Below are 26833 nucleotides of genomic sequence, written 5' to 3'. Positions count from 1 at the left end.
AACTGAAGAAAAACCCAAACATTTAAAGCACTGGACATTGTTTACATTTATAGATTTTAAAATGACAAGGAAAAATGCTGGAAAAGTACTCACTATATTTACTATTTTATTTATTAATAAAGTAGTAATTTCTCCTAAATGGTTCCGAATTGATGCATGCTTTTATTGTTCTATTCATGTCTCTACATAGTGTATAAACTGATTGCGAGTTTAAATATTACCTATATCTACTTTTAATTACATTCTAAAAAAATTAAGCATACCCCGTTTAAATAATCATTTGTCATAATTATGTAGTACTTAAGTAAATGGACTGTTGGGTAAAAGGTTGTGTATTATAACATGCATAGTGTTGAAGCAGTATTCAATTTGAATGCTTATACTCATTGGGTTAATGTTTGAGTCACACACTCCCCTTCAGACCGACCCCAACTACCCATTCACCACCGCCAGTGTCTAGACCCTGGGGGGTTTCATCGGATCGGTTCTCCCTTCCCGAATGATACTCCTGCCTAATCGCCAAAACTCCATTACATTCATCTGTGTATTCCTGGCAATAAATATGTATTCTTACATCCAAACGGTCTCTCCTCATTGAAAAGGCTTTGTCGAAAAGGAAGTGCTTCAACAAGCTCTTAAATGTTGATAAAAACAGGACGTTGGTTAAGAGATTTTTGTGATATTGTGGAGATGAAAGAAGGCAGTATGTAAACAACACAAGTTCTAGTTACTTATTTAAAGCAGTGAAGTGTAATAAAATATATCTCCTCAAGTATTGTCCTCAAGTAAAATGTTAAAGTACTTGTACCTAACCTGGGTATTTTGATTTATGGCCACTTTGTACTTTTATTCCTACATTTTTAGGAGCCAATATTGACCTTTTTACTACATTTATGAGGTTATACAAACAATTAACATATAGGTTAAGATATCCAGCATCATTATATAAAAACATTTAGATAAGCTCCACTTACTAGTAGGCCTATTGCCACTTAATAAGTACAACATCTGAGTACTCATCTCTTTACCTCACAGCGTTCTGCAAAATTATGTTGCGCTTTTATTTGGAAGGCAACTATTATGTTTCCGGTTAAGGGGCCGGTAATTAATGTATTAACTAAAAATATAAAAATATATTTATTAAGTTAAACGTCTGAGTACAATTTACCTCAGTGTTGCGCTTTTATTTTGAAGCAAAATCATGTTGCGCTTTTATTTTGAAGGCATCTAGTACATCTCCGGTTAAGGGGCGGAAAGAACAACACTAGCTTCTGTCCTGCGGTTTGTTTACTGTCTGTTTTCAAAGTGAAGAAACTAAACCAGAGAAAACCGGAACTAACAAAGTATATCGAGGAGTACACGAAACGCTTCCTCACGTTTACAGGTCAGTCATTCAAATAATAAGAGTTTGTAGAAAAAAGCGTGTTTTAGCTAGCTGTTTAAAGAAGCTAGCTTTCAGTTTATCAGCATCACTAGCGAGCCTCATATGACAGCTGTTGATCATTAGCTCAATGTAAATACATGCTAACAGCTATCTAAAAATAACTGAGATTAATCACGTGTTATCTGCTAAATGTACTTTGTTATCAACCTTCAGCTCTATCTCAAATAAGAGGCTTTAGTTAGCGTTTCTAGCTGCAGAGGTGTAAAGTAACTAAGTACTGTACTTATAGGTACTTGTATTTTACTTGAGTATTTCTATTTGATGTTACTGTGTACTTCTACTCCACTACATGTATTTGATACTTTTAGTTACTTCACAGATGTGGATGAATGATGTGAAATATAATCAAGTGTTAAATCAGACTTTAGTTCCACCTGGAGTAAATCCACCAGCTACCCTGCAGTATACAAAGTCATTCAGACTAGCTGCACCTTTACCAGCTTTGAGAACACTTTCATGATCAATCATTATAAAACATATCATATCTATTATTCTGAAATGGACCAATCTGCACAATGACTACTTTTACTGTCGCTACTTTCACTATATTTTGATGAGAATACTTTTCTACTTTCACTTAAGGGACATTTTGAATGCAGGACTTTTACTGTAACAGAGTATTCCCACACTCTGGTACTTCTACTTTTACTCAAGTACAAGACCTGAGTACTTCTACTTTTACTCAAGTACAGTACAAGATCTGAGTACTTCTATTTTTACTCAAGTACAAGATCTGAGTACTTCTACTTTAACTCAAGTACAAGATCTGAGTACTTCTACTTTTACTCAAGTACAGTACAAGATCTGAGTACTTCTACTTTTACTCAAGTACAAGATCTGACTACTTCTACTTTTACTCAAGAACAAGATCTGAGTACTTCTACTTTTACTCAAGTACTCGATCTGAGTACTTCTACTTTTAATAATGAACAAGATCTGAGTACTTCTACTTTTACTCAAGAACAAGATCTGAGTACTTCTACTTTTACTCAAGTACTCAATCTGAGTACTTCTACTTTTACTCAAGATAGAACAAGATATGAGTACTTCTGCCACCTCTGCCAATAACACAAAGAATAAACTTCAAACCGTTCCCACTAAACCAGTTCAGAGCGAGTAGTGCCCGAACAGCAAAACAGGCCAAAAAAGAGTTCAAAGTTCAACCTTTTGTTCGATGTATTTAGTTTTGAATGATTATGTGTTATCGCCTAATTTAAAGCACTTTGAATTGCCTTTCAGAAATGTGCTTTACAAACAAACTAACCTCAACCCTTCAGCCTTATCCCATTTATTCAGGCTCAACATGTCGTTGTCCTGCCTTAGCGAGTAACAGCGTGTAACAGCATATTTATTTAATTGCTTTTTTTTAAGGTGTGGAGATCATGGAGGAGAATGAGGATCAGCCAGACCTCACTTTGAGGGGAGGAAACTTCCATGGAGACAGCTTCAGGTGGGACTTTGCTCTGCTGCCATTGTTGTATCTGCTTCTTGGCAAAATAAATGCATTATCCCATTATTTACATCAAGCACAGACCTCCCTGTGAAATGTTTAAAGTGATGCAGCTTCAGAGCCACAGCTCATGTCTGACTTCTGGGCCCAGGAGTTCAAAACTTTTAATCCCTATCTGAACAGATCAGATTTAGATTTTGGGGAGTTCAAAACCAAAAAACAGGATTAGGATCACTTTGATATCCGATCAGATCAGGAAATCCAATCCAAGCTTTAATCTGGATCAAATCTTCAAAATGGGTAGTTCAAACCGACAACACAGGATTGGGATCAGTTTGATCCCAAAAAACTGGATTATCCTGATCCCACCAGAGGGGTGGGTTTCCAGTGGATTACCAGAGCAAAATGTACTGTACAATTTATTTAAAAATATGTTTCAATTTAAATAAGATGGCAAAGTTTGTTAACTGAAATAATACACAATTTTTAGCCTTCATGGGAAATACATTTTGTTTTTCCATTTTTGGTCACGTTTGTGGTGGCATATTTTGTTTTCAAGCAAATGTTGATGACAAATGTTTATGCTCATAAAAGTATCACAGCAAAGATTGTCAATCACAAATGTAATTTAGATTAAAGTAAAAATATTTTCAATGAAAAAAAAGTCCATCATCTGTCATCACCTTTCAAATAAAAAAATATAATTAAACATTATAGATGTCTCTGCAATGTGGTCTCTTGTCTTCCTTGTATTATCTTTCATGTCCACTAGATGGCGCTCGTATGATTAAAGCACTGATATTCAGGATCTAGTCATCTTGAAAAATCGTAATCTGGATCAGGCTGATCCTATCCTGAATTGCTTTGAACTCCAGGGACAAAATCTGACCGACTTGTCTGATCCTGGATCACAAAAAATGGGATTTCAAAATCGGATCGGATCTGATTGAGATTAAAAGTTTTGAACTCCTGGGCCCTGGAGATTTGTTTTAATGCTATGACTATAATCCAAGTGGTGTTCGGGTCTTCGGATGGTTCAATCCCCGCTTGAACCAGTGTCCTTGGGGAAGACACTTCACCCCAAAAATACTCCTGTGCGGATTGCCCACAGTATGGATTGTACATTTCATTTCATTTGGCAGACACTTTTTATATCACTTTTATCCAAAGCGATTACAATAAGTGCATTCAACCAGGAGGGTACAGAGTGACAAGAATCATGTAGGTACATTAGTTTGAACCAAGCCAAACCATTCAAAGTGCTAGTACATTATTACAACATGTATAGAGATTTCATTGGCCGAGGTGCAGTCGGAAAAGGTGTGTTTTCAGTCTGCGACGGCAGATGTATAAACTCTCTGCTGGCCGGATGTCGATGGGGAGCTCATCCCACCGTTTGTATATAAGCCACTTTGGATAAGAGCGTCTAACAAGTGACCTGTCATGTACAGTCATGTTAGACATTTGTTTATTTTCATGGGGTTATTTACTGCAATATTCCAACATCCAGTATGAAGGGTACCAGGAAGATGCTACCTTGAGGGTCCTCTACAGAAATATCACATCTCTGCACCTTCTGAAGGGGTGCAACTAGATCAGACACATTGACCTGCAGCAGTATCAGAAGCAGCAATAACAGTCATCCCTCTCTGTACCACTGTATTAGAATAGAAAGCTTTTATTGTCATTATCCAAACATATAGAAGGAGATGTTGTAACCCTGTCACGGTTGGTTAATTCAAATGATGTACTCGGGGGTAAAAACGGTTTTCCAGTCAGTTTATCTGTGTTTTAAAACTCCTGTATATTAGAAAATCCAGCAGCAGTAAAAGGCAGATTTGTTAAGGGACTTTGCCCGGAGACATTGTCCACTAGATAACCATCGTATCAATCAGGGGACGGACTATGTCACGTAATGAGATTGAAGTATCTAAATAAGTAGGTGTGTGTATCTGATGCACGAGTAGTAGATCGGTGTGGTCTTCATTGTCTTGTCAGTTTATCATATAATCGTTTATAATTGTATTTATTATGTCTTAAACTCTGATTACCTGAAATTGTATTTTGGTCTTAAATGTGTGAAAAATAGACATGTGTTTAGAAAGGACATTCCAGAAGACTGGAGGGTTTATGGTTTAAAGGTGGGCATGTTTAGATGAAGTCTTAGAGAATTCACGGATAGGATTAGTGGACTGCTTTCTTACTTCTATACAGTTAGATGCATGTATATTATATAGATCAGCGGTTTTCAAAGTGTGAGGCGCGCCTTCCCTGGGGGGCGCCAGAGAGCTTCAGGGGAGGCACAGCGTGAGACACAAAAGAACGAGAAAAAGACGAGTAAAGTGACACTTGCCCACTTGTGGCTGTCTGTGGAGACCGTGTTCCCCCACCTCGCCAAAAAGGCTGTAAAAGTGCTCATTCCCTTCACCTCCACCTACCTGTGTGAGTGCAGGTTTTCCGCATTGACTTTGATCAAAAGCAAGTACCGGTAAAGGCTGCAGCCAGAGGATGATCTGCGTTTATTCCTGTGTGCATCAAAGACGCAGACTCATTGTTCCCACTAAAGTAGGGGTGAGTGTAATAAGGAGGCAAAGTTGACGTTCAGTGTGTTGCCGGGAGCATATAAGGATGTATCCACCATGTTGAAAATGTAAAAAAACATATGTCTTGAGAACACGGCGTGCGGAAATATACGGGTCGTGCTGCAGCTAGATGTGCCTGTCCTCTGTAAGAAGGTGTCGGCGACTGACATGCAAGGAAGAACGGCTGTCCACAGGCTGTTCCAACTTTAACAACTGTATTAACTTCCAGGGTAGTGAATTGAACATGCAATTGTAATTGGGTGTGTGGTATATTTTCATGCACGGACACGCATGTTCCACAACACACAAACTGAACAACACTCAGTTTTCCGATCGCTACCAGCGTCCTTGTGATCTTGTTATAATAACAAGTGCACGTTACTTATGCAATATGGTTGAGACCATTCGGGCTTATTCTAGAGGGGTGCAAGGAATAGTCCAAGTAGCGGGGGAGTTTTATACAATATGTTTAAAACATAAAAATAAAAAGGTTTAAAAAAGTTATTGTTTAATGTTTTAAGGAGGTGACGCTACTCAGCCAATCAAATCGGTGCAGTCAGCACGATAGATTCAAACACACACACACAGAGACGAGACAAGAGGAGAGAAACAGTCGGAGTAATTTCAAATGGCGGAAGGTAGACAGCGAAAACAGAGCATTTAATTACATTTTCTCTTACTGGACCTCTTTGAAATGCCATTGAATACCCCTGCATTATAGCAACAACAACAATAATAATAATAACAGCAATAATAATTGGGTGGGGGGGCGCGGCTGTTCTTATGTTCTCTGAGGGGAGGCTCACCTACCCACACTTTGAAAACCCCTGATATAGATGTATGCATGGTGGGACTGTTGGCTGTTAGAACCTCTTTATCCTCTGAGGATGAAGTTACTCTGTTCCTGCATTTGAGATCAATTTCAATTATATTTCTTTATTACTTTATTCAATATAACGAAAGACAGACTTCCCAATTATTCTTTACTGGTTTTCACTTGACCTCTTTACTTTTACTTCCTCATATCTGACGGTTTGGGTTGCAGTCTTTTGTTTAAACATTACATAAAAGGTGTTGCATCATAAGTGGACTGACGCGTCAGTGCTTTCCGCTGCTACTGAAACTCAGAGGATTTCCTGAAAGCTTGATTGTCCGTGTTTCATTTCGGGTTGAATGCGCTCTAACACAGTCTGCAAATCTGACCGCATTCTGGCAGCTTGACTCACGGCACACACCTAATGCGGATCAGAAGAAAAACAAACAAACAATGAGCGGTTGTCCTGTTTGGAAAAGTGGAAAGAATGCATGTTTATTTCCCAAGTTTCTAATTGGCCTACTTTTGAGATTAGGCTTTCTTTCTTTTTTAAAGACAAATGAACCAATCTGTAGCGCCTAATCCTTCAGCCTGGACTTTGTATTTCACTCTGTGGTTTTATTCTGCAGGAACAGCCAAAACTTCTGCTTTTCATGCAATCCAAACATACTTTAAAAGTCACATTTTGAGTTTTTTTTTGGGCTCGCTTCCAACAACTATTAATCCTTCTGGAAATACTTCCTTTGGTAATTTTCTATCACTCACAAGACAGATTTTTTTTTAACATTTTTAAGTCTGGATGCATTTAGGTCGTCGTCTTTTTGGCTTCTCCAGCGACGTCTCTCAGACACAGAGCAGCAAAAAACTGGTTCTGCTATCGGATCAATAAGCTGATCAAATGTCTGGATGATTTGGACCCAGAAAGCGAGCTGTGTGAGAAAATGGAGAGTCTGTTTAACGCCTCAGTCATCTGTGGAAGAAAGAGGAAGGAAAACTGTTTCAGGTGGTGAACAAAAAGACCTGAAGTGGAAAGAGAATGTGTTTTCAGACAGACATAATGTTCCTCTACCTCCTTTAATTCATCCGTTCACAGCCAACAAAACACTCTCTTCATTCTTGGTTATTTGACCTTTTACTTTCCGAGCTGCACAGGAAATTAAACCGTTTGCTTGATGCTTGTTTAGCTGCAGATATGACTGATGTTATTATGTGTTGCTGGTAGACGCACAGTGCGTATACTGTCAGATCTTCTACACTCAGATCATGTTCTTATCTTTAGTTTACACTGAATTAAGTTCTAAGAGAAGGACAGTTCTGCTTTTATTTAGTGAAGTGGTGCAGCTGGTGGTTTTTCCGGCTAAATGTAAACGTGTATATTTATAAAGTTGTGCAGGAATGAGTCCTAAAACCTAGAAGTGAGTCATAATTTCAGCACTTCCTGTAGTTCCTTTATAGCCCAACATTAGCCTCCTTACCTTAGCGGTGGTGACATGAAGTCATGTGACCATGCTGTAGTTCCTTTATAGCCCAACATTAGCCACCTTTAGCTTAGCGGTGGTGACGTGAGGTCATGTGACCGTGCTGTAGTTCCTTTATAGCCCAACATTAGCCACCTTTAGCTTAGCGGTAGTGACGTGAAGTCATGTGACCGAGCTGTAGTTCCTTTATAGCCCAACATTAGCCACCTTTAGCTTAGCGGTGGTGACGGGAAGTCATGTGACCGTGCTGTAGTTCCTTTATGGCCCAACATTAGCCACCTTTAGCTTAGTGGTGGTGACGTGAAGTCATGTGACCGTGCTGTAGTTCCTTTATAGCCCAACATTAGCCACCTTTAGCTTAGCGGTGGTGACGTGAAGTCATGTGACCGTGCTGTAGTTCCTTTATAGCCCAACATTAGCCACCTTTAGCTTAGCGGTGGTGACGTGAAGTCATGTGACCGTGCTGTAGTTCCTTTATAGCCCAACATTAGCCTCCTTTAGCTTAGCGGTGGTGACGTGAGGTCATGTGACCGTGCTGTAGTTCCTTTATAGCCCAACATTAGCCACCTTTAGCTTAGTGGTAGTGACGTGAAGTCATGTGACCTTGCTGTAGTTCCTTTATAGCCCAACATTAGCCACCTTTAGCTTAGCGGTGGTGACGTGAGGTCATGTGACCGTGCTGCAGTTCCTTTATAGCCCAACATTAGCCACCTTTAGCTTAGTGGTAGTGACGTGAAGTCATGTGACCGTGCTGTAGTTCCTTTATAGCCCAACATTAGCCACATTTAGCTTAGCAGTGGTGACGTGAAGTCATGTGACCGAGCTGTAGTTCCTTTATAGCCCAACATTAGCCACCTTTAGCTTAGCGGTGGTGACGGGAAGTCATGTGACCGTGCTGTAGTTCCTTTATAGCCCAACATTAGCCACCTTTAGCTTAGCGGTGGTGATGTGAAGTCATGTGACCGTGCTGTAGTTCCTTTATAGCCCAACATTAGCTTTTTACTTCAAAAATCACAAAGAGGTGTTTAACTGTTGAGATTATCCCGCTGAACAAATTGTGCAAGTATCGTTCATAAGATAAGATAAGACTTTATTTATCCCAAAGGAAATTGTTGTGCCAGAGTTACAAAAATACAATAAACACAGCAGCATAAATCATATTTAAGCTTATTTTTTCTGCTATAATCTAAATCCCATTTTCTTTTTGTTGAAAAACCAGATCGGCTTACATCATCCCTGCTCCACTCAATGAACTTATCTATCCACTTCCTGACCTCCCTAGTATTGATGGATTTGTAATATCATTGGATGCTAGAGCTGCACTCATGACTCGTATTTCCTGTTTCATACTGCAGGCTCCACATGGTGACGTGGAACGTGGCCACAGTGGATCCCCCGGATGATTTAACCTCTCTACTCCATCTGAACGACCCAGAAGGCCCGGACCTCTACGTTATTGGGTAGGTGGTGTAAGGACAGGGAAATTAATATTGGGTCAGTATTTAACCCTGTAACTTCCTCTCTGTCGGATAATTAAAGGATTGAATTGTTCTAAAGATTAGTGTAGCTTAATCTCTATATGCACTCGATAAATAGTCATGCAAAAATAAAATCTAAATTATTTCAATGTACATTTATTGTGTTATAAACAAAGCTTCAAACTATTCTTACAGCCTGGATATTTTGTGTTTATACACTGGAAATGGGGCAAGGTGACTAACGTGTGTGTGTGTGTGTGTGTGTGTGTGTGTGTGTGTGTGTGTGTGTGTGTGTGTGTGTGTTAGTCTGCAGGAGGTGTTCTCAGGGCCGTTGAGGTTTGTGTCGGACACGATATTCGACGACCCCTGGAGTCAAGTGTTCATGTCCACTTTGGCTCCACTAAATTACGTTAAGGTACACCATCTTCTCTAAACACCCTCACACACACACACACACACACACACACACACACACACACACACACACACACACACACACACACACACACACACACACACACACACACACACACACACACACACACACACACGCCATTTTCACAGGTAATGTGTAGTTCAGTTTTCAGAATTGACCTAACTTTTTTCATTTGTCTTATAATTTGGGACAATTGTAATTGTTTTTTGTAATATCACTCTTCATGTTTTATTGTTGTTTTATTTATTTCATTATTTTATTTATTAATCTTTCTGTTTGTTTACACCTTGTTTTTAATTATGTTCCTCATTTGTTATTGTCATACTCTGTGAAAGCACTTTGGACTGCGTCAAGCATGAAAGGCACTATATAAATAAAGTGTGTGTGTGTGTGTGTGTGTGTGTGTGTGTGTATGTGTCAGGTTTCCTCTGTCAGGTTACAGGGTCTTCTTCTGCTTTTCTTCTGCAAACTGGAGCATCTCCCCTTCATCAGAGACATCCAGGCCACTTACACCCGCACAGGCATCTATGGTTACTGGGTGAGACACACACACACACACACACACACACACACACACACACACACACACACACACACACACACACACACACACACACACACACACGTACACGTACACGTACACGTACACGTACACGTACACGTACACACACACACACACACACACACACACACACACACACACACACACACACACACACAACATTAATGTGTAAAATCAGCAGTTCCCCTTTCAATTAAGACATTAACATGTGGCAAAAACTGATTGACCCACAGAAGCAGAAGTAAAGAATGATTTCACTCTCTTTGTGTTCCTTCTCAACAACGTCAATAATATCTCATGAGTTATTTTGAAAACTTGATGAATTTGTCGTATTTCTTTCTGTCTGAGTTGTAATCGTTGGTTTCTCACACGGCTGAGATTGTGGATGAACGTCAGTCGTCCAAATGGTTGGAAGATAAGGAGGAAGGACAATCAATACTGTATATAGTCAATATGAGCTAAAGTGTGTCGCCAAGGTAACCGGTTAAAACTCCAAGTGGGGATGAGGTCTTAAAATGTATGGAAAGGGTCTTAAAGGTCTTAAAAGGTATTACGTTTGACTTCAGGATTCCTCCATATACCCTGACATATAAACACCACAATGATGTGTAAAATCTGCAGTTCCCCTTTCAATTCGGACATTAAAATGTGTTAAAAAGACTATTAACCGAACCACAGAAGCAGAAGTAAAGAATTATTTGACTTTCTTTGTGTTCCTTCTCAAAATGTCATCAAGTTATTTTGAAAACTTGATGAATTTTTCTTATTTCTTTCTGTCTGAGTTGTAATCGTTGGTTTCTCACACAGCTGAGATTGTGAATGAACGTCAGAGTAGTTCCTCTGTTTCCAAACATCTTTCTGATTCATGACTCGACAGCTTTTGTGACAGAAGACCATTTGTACAGAAAAACAACTGAAATTAAATTTGTTTCTCTCTCTCAGGGAAACAAAGGTGGAGTTTCTGTCCGTCTTTCTTTCTACGGTCACATGCTCTGCTTCCTAAACTGCCACCTGGCCGCTCACATGAACTACGCCTCAGAGAGGGTGGATGAGTTCGAGTACATCATGGACAAACTGGACTTCGACTGTGAAATTGCTCCAAAAATTGCGGACCACAAGTGAGTAGATAATAAAAACTCTGGTTTACTAAAAAATAATTATATCAGAAAAACTCAATTTATTCCCGCAGGTGGAATTTGTAACAGATGTTGCATTTCAGAATAAAAAATTATTCATACAAGTTCAAGTAAAAAATTGCAAAACAAATATATGATTAAGATATTTACATTAACATAAGTAGTACAAGTACAAATTTGTACATTTCACTACAATATAAAACATTTCATTTACAGTAAATGTATTTTTTTAATTATATCTACAGTTGTGTGTTGATAAAAATAAAAATTTGTAATCTGTAAATCCTGAAAAATCAGAATAACGCCTAATTTATAAGGTCATAATCGACAAAATGTATCAAACATATTAAAGACACTTGAGTATGAGGATCAAAACTTGCAAAATAAATTACAATTTTGCTTTTTCAATGTTTAAAATGATGTGTTAATTTTCTCACTTTTTTGATTATTTTTACTTCTACTTCTTCTCCTTTCCCCTCGGCTCAGGCTGGTGTTCTGGTTTGGAGATCTGAACTTCAGGATTCAGGATCATGGCATGCACTTTGTACGCTCCTGCATCGAACAGCAGAACTACAGCCTGCTGTGGAGCAAAGACCAGGTTTGAGACTTAAATAGTCCATATCAGGTTCATATCAGTTTGTAGTGTCTCTACTTTAAAGAGTCCTCTCCTGCTGATGTTCAGGGGTATATCAGTATGTAGTGTCTCTACTTTAAAGAGTCCTTTCCTGCTGATGTTCAGGGGTATATCAGTATGTAGTGTCTCTACTTTAAAGAGTCCTTTCCTGCTGATGTTCAGGTGTATATCAGTATGTAGTGTCTCCACTTTAAAGAGTCCTCTCCTGCTGATGTTCAGGGGTATATCAGTATGTAGTGTCTCTACTTTAAAGAGTCCTCTCCTGCTGATGTTCAGGTGTATATCAGTATGTAGTGTCTCCACTTTAAAGAGTCCTCTCCTGCTGATGTTCAGGGGTATATCAGTATGTAGTGTCTCTACTTTAAAGAGTCCTTTCCTGCTGATGTTCAGGTGTATATCAGTATGTAGTGTCTCTACTTTAAAGAGTCCTCTCCTGCTGATGTTCAGGGGTATATCAGTATGTAGTGTCTCTACTTTAAAGAGTCCTCTCCTGCTGATGTTCAGGTGTATATCAGTATGTAGTGTCTCTACTTTAAAGAGTCCTCTCCTGCTGATGTTCAGGTGTATATCAGTATGTAGTGACTCTACTTCAAAGAGTCCTCTCCTGCTGATGTTCAGGTGTATATCAGTATGTAGTGTCTCTACTTTAAAGAGTCTTCTCCTGCTGATGTTCAGGTGTATATCAGTATGTAGTGTCTCTACTTTAAAGAGTTCTCTCCTGCTGTTGTTCAGCTGTATATCAGTATGTAGTGTCTCTACTTTAAAGAGTCCTCTCCTGCTGATGTTCAAGTGTATATCAGTATTTAGTGTCTCTACTTTAAAGAGTCCTCTCCTGCTGATGTTGAGGTTCATATCAGTATATAGTGTCTCTACTTTAAAGAGTCCTCTCCTGCTGATGTTCAGGTGTATATCAGTATGTAGTGTCTCTACTTTAAAGAGTCCTCTCCTACTGATGTTCAGGTGTATATCAGTATGTAGTGTCTCTACTTTAAAGAGTCCTCTCCTGCTGATGTTCAGGTGTATATCAGTATGTAGTGTTTCTACTTTAAAGAGTTCTCTCCTGCTGATGTTCAGGTGTATATCAGTATGTAGTGTCTCTACTTTAAAGAGTCCTCTCCTGCTGATGTTCAGGTGTATATCAGTATGTAGTGTCTCTACTTTAAAGAGTTCTCTCCTGCTGATGTTCAGGTGTATATCAGTATGTAGTGTCTCTACTTTAAAGAGTCCTCTCCTGCTGATGTTCAGGTGTATATCAGTATGTAGTGTCTCTACTTTAAAGAGTCCTCTCCTGCTGATGTTCAGGTGTATATCAGTATGTAGAGTCTCTACTTTAAAGAGTCCTCTCCTGCTGATGTTCAGGTGTATATCAGTATGTAGTGTATCTACTTTAAAGAGTCCTCTCCTGCTGATGTTCATGTGTATATCAGTATGTAGTGTCTCCACTTTAAAGAGTCCTCTCCTGCTGATGTTCAGGTGTATATCAGTATGTAGTATCTCTACTTTAAAGAGTCCTCTCCTGTTGATGTTCAGGTGTGTATCAGTATGTAGTGTCTCTACTTTAAAGAGTCCTCTCCTGCTGATGTTCAGGTGTATATCAGTATGTAGTGTCTCTACTTTAAAGAGTCCTCTCCTGCTGATGTTCAAGTGTATATCAGTATTTAGTGTCTCTACTTTAAAGAGTCCTCTCCTGCTGATGTTGAGGTTCATATCAGTATGTAGTGTCTCTACTTTAAAGAGTCCTCTCCTGCTGATGTTCAGGTGTATATCAGTATGTAGTGTCTCTACTTTAAAGAGTCCTCTCCTACTGATGTTCAGGTGTATATCAGTATGTAGTGTCTCTACTTTAAAGAGTCCTCTCCTGCTGATGTTCAGGTGTATATCAGTATGTAGTGTTTCTACTTTAAAGAGTTCTCTCCTGCTGATGTTCAGGTGTATATCAGTATGTAGTGTCTCTACTTTAAAGAGTCCTCTCCTGCTGATGTTCAGGTGTATATCAGTATGTATTGTCTCTACTTTAAAGAGTCCTCTCCTGCTGATGTTCAGGTGTATATCAGTATGTATTGTCTCTACTTTAAAGAGTCCTCTCCTGCTGATGTTCAGGTGTATATCAGTATGTAGTGTCTCTACTTTAAAGAGTCCTCTCCTGCTGATGTTCAGGTGTATATCAGTATGTAGTGTCTCTACTTTAAAGAGTCCTCTCCTGCTGATGTTCTGGTGTATATCAGTATGTAGTGTCTCTACTTTAAAGAGTCCTCTCCTGCTGATGTTCAGGTGTATATCAGTATGTAGTGTCTCTACTTTAAAGAGTCCTCTCCTGCTGAGAAAAGTGTGTGTTGTGGTTCTCAGCTGACGATGATGAAGAAGAAGGAGCAGCTGCTGCAGGAGTTTGATGAAGGGCCTCTGGACTTTCAGCCCACCTACAAGTTTGACCTAAACTCCGACAATTATGACAGCAGGTAACTGTTCCAAATAACGTCCTAATTAATCCTAATCACACCTTTTTAAGTCAGTGCTTTTTATTTCCAGTAGCGGCCTCTACACCTGTTTTCTTACTTCTTATGTAGACATAAATAATTTAATTGAATATTATTGACTAAGTGCACATTTTTAACTTAACTTCTTAATTTTATTTAAATATTTGTATTATTTATTATCTTTTTATTGAATATTTTTACTATAATGTCTTGTGTCTGTACATGTAGAGTGGTGCAGGAACGAGTCCAAAAACCAGGAAGTGAGTCAGCATTTCTCCACTTCCTGTTCCCTCGTCTCAGAGCCAATGGGATCTCTCCATAGGATTTTGGAAAATATCTGAACTAAGGTCTGTGGTTGAGACACATTGAAGAGACGGATCACGTTTTGTTCTAAGACATTAAATCCATCAGCAGTGACCCCACTGGTGATCTCTGAAGAGTTTACGTGTCTGAGAAACGATGGTTGTTACCAAGTGGCTGAATAGGACTACAGAAGCTGTGGAGGCCGTTGTACGTCATTACACCGAACACGTAAACACTCCTCTAAGTTAGTTTCTGTTCTGCTTGAAAGCAAGTCCCTGCCTCCTGCAGACTGTTCAAACAAACGCTTCAACTCGTACCATTTAGAATCTGTGTGTTTGAACATGGATCTGAAGTTGGCGTGGCGTTGAAGTCGTGCTGCTGGACTCGGCTGTAGTTCCTTTATAGCATCACGTTAGCATTTTGCTTCTGGCCATTAGATTTACTATTCAAAAATTATAAAAGTAGGGTAGACATGTGGAGATTATGTATATTAATGTGTTTCAGCCACAGACCTTATTTCCAGCTATTTTCCAAAATCCTATGGAGAAATCCCGTTGCCTTTTTGTCGAGGGAACCGGCAGCTTCCTTCCGGGTTTTAGGACGGGATGGTTTTCCTTTCTTCCTGTTGCACATTTGTAATTACATTTCCTATTTATTCATCTATTTTAATTTCTTTTTAATTTAATTTTATATACATATTTCTATTATTTCTTTAACTATATTTCAACTTATATTTTTTCCCCCAATTGTATCTTCCTGTTGCACATTTTTTATTTAATTTCTTATTTTTATACATATATTGCATTTTTATTTTATTCAATTTAATCTTCTTTTTGCACAATTTTTTCATCCTCTTATTAAACACATGTTTTCCTATTTTTTATTTTATTTTCTTATTGCACATTTTTACCCTAATTCCTTGTTTTTATAAATATAATTGAATTCCTTTTTATTTTATTTACTTATTGCAAATGTGTACTTTCATTTATTTTACCTCCTGTATTTTTTAATAATAATATTCTGATTGTGATTTAAACTCCACAGGCTCTACAGGAACTGGTTTGGCTTTAAGTAAGAGCTTGTTGTCCCTTACCTAAATGATATCACCCTGTTTTTAATCCCCCTAACTGCACATGTGCTACTTTTAACATCATGCTATTCCCCTTTTTACGTAGAGTAACTTCTAGTTAAAGGCTTCAGTAACGCACGGCACAATAAGCAAACAAAGCAGGTGCAACTAACAGTCTTTCTGAGACACATTTGGGAACGTCTACGCACAGAAAGACTGAACGCATGTTTATTTTCCAGGAAGTAGTCTGACCCCATACAGTACATGTTTTTTGGTGGCTAAATGCTATATCTGTTAAAGGCAACCTGTGGAGTTGTTATTTGTCCATATTAAGATACCATTATTTTTAATCATTCTTGCACAAAATGAGGACTTCGCAGAGGAGATTCACATTCCCTTTCATAGCTTCATTATTTGATTTTAATCTACTGATACAGATGGTAGAGATGCACCGAGACACATGTACATTCAGGCTCTTATAGCTGGAAGACATGGATGTAAACAATGCTGATTTTATTATTAAGAATTGAAATAGTTTTATGAGCTTTTTTTTTCGTTTTAATACATTGATAGCACTACAGCTAATATCAGAGTTTTGTCTGCACCACGAAAATCGTAACATTTTAAAGTGATGCCAGAAAACAATATTTCTGTTCCTCAAAAACTGTATAATTCCTCCAGAAATATGACCAGTGAAACAGAGCGTCCGATGGCAGAGAAACCTTTGTTTTTTACGGAGCTCCGACATCATGTTGTTGTTTACGTTAGCGCCATCTTGTATACGGGCGTCATGTTCTCGCCAGAATTGATATATCTTATAAACAAGCTCAGCACCACAGTATTACCTCATATTATATCTTTCTAGAAAAACCCCTGGATAGGAATAATATATCATTTGGATTTTGAAGTCAACCGTTATCATAGAAGATGCATTTTTAAAAGGAACCATGAATGTAACTATAACTCCACAGGGTGCTTTTAGATGTTAGCAGTCTGTATTAACCTGCATTTAACCTCTGAGCATGTTTTTTATATGTACAGTTAAAGCTCTGAGCTGCGGCTGCATAACAGCTAACATGCATGGCTAGAATACACATATAATTATAACACATATAACAGATATGTCACTGTGGATGATTCAATATGTTTGTGTTGGATTTAGTTGAATTACCCAAACATGGTACCACCGTTCCTGCAGGTGGCGGCCAGACTCACGACTGTTTTGGTGTTTCCTTTTTAATGCAATTCAGTTTAAAGCTGGTGTTTCTGCACAGATGCCAAACTAATATCATTAGTATTACACTAATTGTGTGGCTCTGTGAAAGTGGAGCCACAGGTCTCGCTTTTTAGAAAATATCCCACGTTTTTTCAGGCGGTTTTCCTGTAGTATGTTAGATCCTGTCGTATTTTTGACTTTTTATTTTAATCATCCGGAATATTTTATATTGTTTTGTTTATATTTGATATAATATTTTTCATTTTATTTTTAATTGGTAATTCAGTTTTTTAAAAGTATTTTAAGATTTGTATTTTAATGTTGGAACTAGTGCTGCGTACCGGTACACCGAACCGGTACTGGACTTGTAAAAAGGTTCGGTTCAAGTCCGGTTAAAACCGGAACGTCGGGAACCGGTACTTACGTATATTCTCCTTTTTGTTCTAAACCATCTAAAACCTTCCATAGATCGAGAAATTTGCGCTGAGAAAAGACGAAAAACATTGTTTTGGCTTCTGATATGGCGGCCATTACTGAACTCACGAAGTCTCGCAAAATATCGCAACTGCTCGCGAGATCTGTGTGACGTCAAGGGAAACTGGCTTAGACATAGTGGACACTGACAGCGTGGGATACTGGTTGCCATATATGGTAGTGTAGCTAACTGACAGCATGGGATACTGGTTGCCATATATGGTAGTGTAGCTAAGCTAACTCCTTTATATGTATGGTGATATAGTGTCTGCCGAAAGAGCAACACTTCACCCAGACAATGTCAATATGCTGTTGTTCTTGAACAAGAACACATTGACTTGTACTCTTGCATATTGAGTCTTGTATGTACATCACTATGTATGTAGTTGTGTTGTGTAGTTAGTAACACATGTAGAGTTCTAGAAAAGACATGGTGTAGACACAAGTTGGAAGGGGGCACAATAAACCTGACGAGTTTGAATTTGAGTTGATTATGATTTTTTTTTAAATTGATAATTAGCTCACAATAAATTCACTTTAGTTACTCACACCACTTGACACAAGTCCGGGCATATAAATCCGGACCTGAGCCTGAACCTCTGGACTTGAGTCCGGACCTGAACCTGAATGTGAGTCCAGGTACACAGCACTAGTTGGAACACACTTCTGCTTCTGGGATCAATACAGTTTCTATCTATCTGTTTGAATAAGCAAGGATTAACAAATAGGTGCCTGTCAACGTGTGGGAAGATTTGGGAATGAATCAATGTGCCAAATAATGGGAGGAAATACGGTCAAATATCATCTGTGTTTATTATTGAGCTTCAAAACAATCGATAGGAAGGCTTTACAAACAATGGAGTCATTAAGGGAAGTAGATTTACTAAATAAAACACGTCAAACGGCACAAAAACAACAACTTTAAAGACAAAGAAATAACAAAAATATTCCGCTTCATGACCACATATTCTCAAATAACATAAGCAAATAATAATAAAAGAAACAATTTGTAAATATTGTTTTCCTCAGCCTGATTTGAATACACTTCAGACTGAGGAGAGTTTAAAATGTGTCAGACTTCTACAGACTTTTCCATTCAAAGTCAGGCAAATACCGGATAATGTAAACGCTGGTTCCTGGTAAGTTATAAACAATTTGGACCTAGGGTGTTTCTCAATGTCGAGGACGCTTCCTTGGTAGGACATGCCCCTCCGAGTCAGGTCCTTCAGAGGCTAGGCAAGAACCCTTCCTTTCATTCGGAGAACGAAGAATGGGACAGGCTAGCAAGTGTGCAGGTGTGCGTCATACACATGTGCATCCTCGAAATTTCCCGCAACGAAGGATTCAGTCTTCGGTAGAATTCCAAGGATCCTGGACTCGATGACGTAGCATCCTTGAAATAGTGGCTCTGGAGCATCCTTCCTCGACATTGAGAAACACCCCTTATCTCCTCACTAAACCTCCCCTCTTTTCTTCCTCTTCCCTTATCACATTTTCCAGCGGTAAGAAGCGTAAACCGGCCTGGACCGACAGGATTCTGTGGAGGCTGCGACCCGCTGAGGAGGAAGAGGGAAACTCTGCTCTGGAGGTGAAAGAGGAAGAGGAGGAAGAGGAGGAGAAGGAGGAAGAGGAGGAGTTCCCGCTGAAGATCAGGCAGGATTTGTACACCTGCAACATGGAGTTCAGCATCAGCGACCACAAACCAGTCACCGGGGTCTTCACTCTGGAGGTGAGACTCACACACACACACACACACACACACACACACACACACACACACACACACACACACACACACACACACACTCTCTCTCTCTCTCTCTCTCTCTCTCTCTCTCTCTCTCTCTCTCTCTCTCTCTCTCTCTCTCTCTCTCTCTCTCTCTCTCTCACACACTTATCCTGGTATTGGTTTTGTATTCCTGCACTTTAAAAGCTAATGAACTTACACGTTTTTTTGAAATTGCGTGTGTGTGTGTGTGTGTGTGTGCGCAGCTGAAGAAGAGGTTCACTGCTCCTCTGGTGCGTGTGAAGGCAGAAGGAGAGTGGAGTTCAGACCTTGACGCGGTGGTTCTGTACCGAGCCATGCAGCCGTTCCCCTCGAGCTCCTGGGACTGGATCGGACTCTTTAAGGTCAACCAGGGTCATTCAGAATAATAAGGGTTTTAGATGGGTTGAATGTGAATGATATTGGGCACCCTTTCTAATAATTCAAACACAAATGAAATATAAATATGATGCTTTCACATTTCCACTTTGACCATCTTGATGTGTGTTTGAATGCAGGTGGGGTTCAGCAGCGTGACGGACTACATCACCTACACCTGGGTCAAAGACGACGAGATGAACTCCAGCGAGGAAGCCACTGAGGTAGAGAGTCCTGCATCACCTTTAATTACGTTTGAGTTATTCAAATACCTATGTTTCAAATGATCAACATAACACAGCGTCTTATTTAGACGTTAGAGAAACCTAGATGCACGAGGGAGGACGAGGAACGGCTAAATGGTGAATTAGAAATAAAAACAATATAAATTCAAAGGTTTGAATCTCATATGCACATAAGCTTCAGTGTAGAAATGGCAATGAACATCTTATGACAACATGTATAATAAAATACAAAAATACAAATAAAACATTGTGCAAGAAGTCTATATACACGTAAATAGAATATGATATATACAAGAACAGAATGTAAAATGTAATATTGTACAGTAAGATGGAATGGAATACGGTTTATTACGCTGATAACTATTTTGATAAATAAGTAAATAGCAAGATGACAAACAGTCATAACAAATCATACATTTATATTCATTTAATTTATAAAGGGCTTTTCTAAGGACTCAAACAACAACTTTTACAATAAATATTTCATAGACAATAATACACAATTAAATGAATTATATACAAACTATAGAACAGACATTTTAATTAAAATGAGGACCCTTACCCTGAAATAAGGGGCCCACAACCACAGGTTATCCTATGATACATCCTTATTTCACTACTCAAAACATAAAGTGTTCTACTTGTGTATAGTGTCAACAAAAAACATATTTTTGCTACTACTTTTAGTTGAAGTTACTTCATTGTATTTTATTTGTGTTTTTAATTTGTTTAATTTAGATTTTTTTTTATTACTTTATAATATTTTTTTAGTTCTAGAAAACGTTCTATATTTTTTTCAAATTATTTCCTCTTTCTGTGTTTTTCTAAGTGAATTCCTTCTATGTGTAAACATACAATATATTTATTCAAATTTATGACATTAATCGACATCTCTAAGCATCCACTATTCTGTTTTTCTATTTTATATAGACTAAAACCTGTGTGTGTGTGTGTGTGTGTGTGTGTGTGTGTGTGTGTGTGTGTGTGTGTGTGTGTGTGTGTGTGTGTGTGTGTGTGTGTGTGTGTGTGTGTGTGTGTGTGTGTGTGTGTGTGTGTGTGTGTGTGTGTGTGTGTGTGTGTGTGTGTGTGTGTGTGTGTGTGTGTGTGTGTGTGTGTGTGTGTGTGTGTGTGTGTGTGTGTGTGTTTCCAAAGGTGTATGTGAGTAAAGAGGAGATCCCTGTGCGGGGGGGCGATTGTGTGTTGTGTTACTACAGCGGTGCTCTGCAGTGCGTCATCGGAGTCAGTGAACCATTCAAGGTGAGACACACACACACACACACACACACACACACACACACACACACACACACACACACACACACACACACACACACACACACACAATAATCTATAAGTATGTATTTAAAAACTGTTTTAAAAAACTGTTAGGAAATTTAAAAAATGTGAATAAATGTTGACATGAAATATAAATATAAATATTTGACTTCATGACTAATTCAAGTAAATTACTGCAGTACATAAGAATTTAAAATTAAAAGTGTTAAAACGTGATAAAAACCCTTTTTAAATCCTTTCCAAATGTAGCTTATTACCAATGATATACAGGTCACTTTAGCGTTCTTATGCTGTCAGCGAAGACTTTTTTTTCTAAATATGGCCGTGTCATAATACTCAATGCCGGTTCTACTTAATTTGCATAACAATAAACCAGTCTGAGCTCTTAAACCTGGCCCAGTCTGTCCCAGTCGGACTCAATACAATACAATACAATACAAAAGGGCTTTATTGGCACGACCACATTTTAAACATCTTATTGCCAAAGCATTCCGCACAAGGCGTTACAACAGAACAAAACAAAAATAAACACTAAACATAAATGTCAATAATACATGTGACACAACGGGGGGTTACGTATTGTAACCCTAGTTCTATAAGCGCAGGCGGAGCCCTCTACTGGACTCTAAGGGTACTACTTTCTTCAATGATACGTGAGTGTTCACACACTGAAGTTGTATAAACGTGTGTGACCGCTCGCGTATCATTGATGAGAGTAGTACCCATAGAGTCCAGTAGAGGGCGGAGCCTGTGTGAGATAGAGCAGCATAACACAAAACATACTGTAAAATAAAATCTATATATATTCGGGCCGGGACTCGATTAAAAAAATTAATCTAATTAATTACAGGCTTTGTAATTAATTAATCAAAATTAATCGCATTTTAAATCACATATAAATATTTGACCTGAGAACAGTGAGAAGCAATTTTTTTCACATGGATTTTAGTATACCATTGAATAATGACTGAATACATAAGCTTAAGCAACAAAACATTGTTTATTTTTTTCAAGGTGGTCCTTAACCAAGACCAACAGAAAAGTGCAATTTTTGCCATAAAGTGTAGCAATAGCATATTTAGGAATATAGTACATTTCAGAGATTCAGGTAGCCTATAGGTAGGTAGACCTTCTGTAAACTATAACACTTTGTTTTTTAAGTAAAACACAATACTTTCAAGTACATTCAGAACATTGGAAACCCTGACTATTAGAAAACATCTCTCTGTTGCTTCAGAGGCCATAACAGACTTTGTTGATTTACCAACAGTTGATTTAAAAAATCTAATCAATTTCAGTCCAACTCTCTCAATAACCTTGGCCAAAACAATAAACAGTTCAACATAAAGTGCCAGTTGCACCAACAACATAATACATAGTTCAACATAAAGTGTACCATTTAAAATAAAATAAAAAAGTGCCTGTGATTGACCTCAATCCCTCCTATTCTTCCAATATCCTGATGAACAATAAAATCTCTCTGTTGCATAGGCCACTGTTTGATCAACACGAATTGGGTGTGGGTCCTTGTACTCGGAGTCGGGCTAACGTCCACGCTAGCTTCCACGCTAGCTGCTATATGTTTTGCATTGAGGTGATACTTGAGGCTTGATGTGCTGCGGTGATATAAAAAATTCCTTTTTGCATAATTTGCAAACAACCGTGCTCTTATCGACGCTTCCATCCGTCAGTTTTTTAAAACAAAATGTCCCATCCACGGGGCCAACCAAAGCGGTCTCATCAGCTTCTTCGTTCATGTTTGACTATTGTTCACTGTGGTTTGTTGTTGTCTGAAGTCATGAACGTTAGTTGGTGCTCCAGTATAATCGGTACCCCTGAAACTCATCCAGTGAGAAACGTTCCGCGGTGCAAAAATAAGTGCGATTAAAATGCGTTAATTTTTGTGTAATGAATTAATCTTAATTAACGCGTTAAAGTCCCGGCCCTAATATATATATAATACATATATCTGTCTTTTAGGTCCTTGCTTCGAAGGTTGCCATCGAGGAAGGTTTTTCTCCGGAGAGAATCAACGATCTGGATCAAATCGTAGCGGGCGAAGATTTCCATCAGTGATCGTCAGTGTGGTACGATCCAGATCCAGATCCAGAGAAACACAGCAGGATGTTTAACCTCACTGTGATTCCCTTTAGGCAGAATTATTGCCTGTTTATGCTGTTACATTTCCTCTGACCTCTGACCTCTGACACTGTGACTCAGGGTCAGTTCACTCCTTTGAAAATGAGACTTTCTCTACAGTCCTTCAACAAGTGGCTTAATCCCTGAGGAGAGGCTTTCTATGGAAACTCAGATTTAAATTGGTTAAACAGAAAGTGCTTTGATTTTGATTTAATGTTTGAGGAATGGGAGGAAACAGAGAGTGAGGTATGTTGTCGGAGTTGTTTAGATTAAGTATGTTTTAACACATGTTAATGCTGTGTAAACTCTGTGTGTTTATTATGAATATGTAATTAGATTGGAAAGGTGAAAGCACTCGACTGCTGCTGAAATGAGAGGAAAAAGGGAGCTGCAAAGTTAGCAAAACACGTTGATTTTTTGTCATTTTTTAGCAAAATCAGCGATTAAATGTCAATTTTTTGCTTATTTGCATCATCAAAGCCATTCCTGGAAATATAAAGAACTAATTATCATGCTACCAGACTTTACACAGGATAAATATTTATTAAAAGTACATATTTAGCTGTATTTTCCACATCTTAGAAATGCTGTTTCTCACAATCCCGATGAATAAAAGTTTAAATATTTAAAGATATCTACAGAATCAAACATTTACACATGTATACAAAGTCCCACATTAAGAGGCATCAATACAAAAGGAAAATATAACGGCAGAAGAGTCAATATATACAAAAATAACAGTCACTTATAAACAGAGGACGATGAATATGTTCATAGTCTTTGTTCAGGAGATAATCAGAGCTTTGAACTCACATTTAGGAGGAAAGGTTTGAAAAAGGAGAAGCTCCAACTAAAGATAAACATTAGGTTTCAAAGTCTGTGGGAACATTTATATTTCAGAGGTTTAGTTTTGGCAGAAATAAAACTTGTATTACTTCCAGCGCTGTAGAGTGCGTGTTAGCATAGCATTGATAGTGGAAAAAATACATTTTAAAGAACGATGATACCAGTTATTCTACATCATTGTTGCACTGTTCACATTTCAAAAGTAGTTTGGATTCATCAAGAAGTATTAAATATTGGATAAAGATTATAATGAAACCCTTTAAAATCATAATGAAAATACACCTTTTTTCCATTCATACATTTTTAATATATTGGTTTTAGAAACGTTGATAATTAGCACTACAGCTAAGAGAGAAGATATAAACCTTAATTTGTATTCATTTGAATGTATAGAGGGGGAACTGAGGAGGTGATATTGGCTAAAAAGTCACTGTTTATTCAGAAATATTCAGATAATTATTCAAACAGGAGTGATTTTAATCTGTGCTCTGTAAGTTATTATTTTAAAGGTTTTACATTTTTTAATGTACACAATCCTAGGTGTTTCAGTAATACGCTGCTGGAGGAAGATAAGAGAATATTTAGCTGTTTTTTATTTTATTGTCACATTTATTAATTAAACTTCAGTTGTTCCTGGAGGACCTTGAAGTATATTTATATTTAGCTTATTATTCCAAGTTTGCTCACCCACAAGCACCTTGTTAAAATGTTAAAGTGATGCCAGAAAACAACATTTCTGTTCCTCAAAAACGGTATAATTACTCCAGAAATATGACCAGTCAAAAAGGGTCGGTCGGCCATTTAAATTAAATTAAAGACCAATCTTTTTAATTTGGCTTATAATTTGAGGCAATAGTAATTTGTTAGTAGTATCACTGTTCATGTTTTAAGATATAACTCTTTCTGTTTGTTTACACCTTGTTTTTAATTATTGTTCCTCATTTGTTATTGTCATTTTATGTCATACTCTGTAAAAGCACTTCAAGCATGAAAGGTGTTATATAAATAAAGTTTATTATTATTAATGTCGTCTGGTTTTTTGAGCGTTATTTTCTCTTCTTTGTGAAATGCCGCTGTATCAAATGTCCTTCTTGGGTTGCCGTACATTGCCGAAATGGGTGCGCTCTGTGAGTCTCACACTCCGCTTCTCTCTGGGGGTTCTCTCCCTCTATTCACACCACTTTTCCCCAGCTTTCAAAGACTTATTCCTGGGTAGAAAAGCCATGTGCATCACCCTGGATCTCTGCATATGTGCCTGTGAGTCTGAGACCCTGCTAACAGCAGTGACTCTGCTGTTTTCATCTTCTTGTACATTTCATGACTTAAAAGGGGACGAAATGGACAGTTTTCTGTCCATACTGACATGAATATGTCCATAACACCGGATGTTTATGCAGTCAAACATACATTTGAATTTAAACAGTTTAATGCACTTTTAACACTCATGTACCCACGATTCAAGCTGCTTTCCTGGGTTACAAAGTGCTGTGAAGCAGCCTGTTCTCTGGCTACAGACTGGGTGCAAGAGCCATGTGCTGCAAGGATCTCTCTGGGTGCACTCTGTGAGTCTCACACCCTGCTTCTCCGGGGTGCTGAAGAGTCATTTTCCGGCTCCTCTCCACAGTTGTCCCCCTAAAAATGATTTGTAATCATTATTTTTGCATTTAAATGATTTATTATATCATTAATATGGTTCCCTAACACAATGCACATAGTCTTGAGCTCACTGGGGTCCTGCATCTGCATTAATCAGGCGTTTTAAAACTTTTTTCCATGAAAATGATTTTTATTCACTATCATTGGGCTATATAAATCAAATTCCGGGTTACTCGGAGCACAATTGTAACTTTTACTATTTAAATGTATTTGTATTATATCTTTTTGGGCAATAAAAGTGATATTTCTGGGTGACTTTGTCAGTTTATGGAACTTAGCCCACAAATCCTGGAGGTTCCAGGCCGAATTTGGGAGCTCATAGGCGGCCTGCCATGAGCCTCCACCCGTGGAAAGAAGAAAAAAGTGAAAAAAACGGTCAATTATATCTTAAAATAATCAAATATGAAGTTTAAAAAAATTCTCGAAAAAATTACTAAGTGCCAAAGGAGAAGGGGCTCAAAAAAGCTCCTTCGGGCCGAAGCCCCGGACACTTTTCCACTTCTCCGTTGCAACTTACAACGGAGAGGGGAAACCAAGCTTCCCCTTCTCCGTCAAAAAAATGTATTCATCCATTTCAGACTACTGTCTGCACGAAATCGGAAACCCGGTTTTTGAGAGGACTCAGAAAAAAAAAACGGGTGTCTGATTTCATGGAGGAATGTATCCGCTCCATGTGCACTCTGGCTCTGATACATGTGTTGCCTGGAGACCCCCCCAGCCTGGTTCTTACCAAACTTTAAGTTTGCAAACTGGTCTCTGGACGAATGTAAGGGGAGTTTGAGGGGACTCTACCCGCATTATGAGACACTATTTTGGGATACATTTCTCCCTTTCACCCCTTTTCTATGGATCTCCAAAAAGTGAACTCAGACTTTTTCTGACTGTGGAGGAATGCAAGGGGAGTTGACAGGGGACTGATGCACTATGTTTGGATACTTTTTTTCATTTTCAGCCCTTT

At 38.4% G+C, this 26833-nt stretch overlaps 1 protein-coding gene across 2 annotated transcripts; it reads left to right on the top strand.

The window, feature by feature from the left end:
- Window positions 1-1242: 1242 nt before the first annotated feature.
- inpp5ka (inositol polyphosphate-5-phosphatase Ka) lies at window positions 1243-25244 on the top strand. 2 transcript variants are annotated; one of them, XM_079677385.1, is made up of 14 exons: window positions 1243-1384; window positions 2816-2894; window positions 9124-9228; window positions 9553-9661; window positions 10104-10220; window positions 11187-11362; window positions 11867-11978; window positions 14361-14470; window positions 15836-15862; window positions 19051-19279; window positions 19543-19680; window positions 19834-19917; window positions 21091-21195; window positions 23215-25244. In XM_079677385.1, exons 2-14 carry the CDS (start codon window positions 2827-2829, stop codon window positions 23308-23310), a joined length of 1476 nt encoding a protein of 491 aa, XP_079533511.1. In that variant the 5' UTR covers window positions 1243-1384; window positions 2816-2826; the 3' UTR covers window positions 23311-25244. The 2 variants fall into 2 exon arrangements, with proteins under 2 accessions (XP_079533511.1, XP_079533512.1); XM_079677386.1 differs by lacking the exon at window positions 15836-15862.
- Window positions 25245-26833: the final 1589 nt, after the last annotated feature.

Source organism: Notothenia rossii (assembly GCF_949606895.1).
Source record: "Notothenia rossii genome assembly, chromosome: 4".
In the NCBI taxonomy this organism is placed as follows: domain Eukaryota; kingdom Metazoa; phylum Chordata; class Actinopteri; order Perciformes; family Nototheniidae; genus Notothenia; species Notothenia rossii.
The sequence above is the reverse complement of the archived record's forward strand: the minus strand, read 5'-3'. Positions and strand labels throughout refer to the sequence as shown.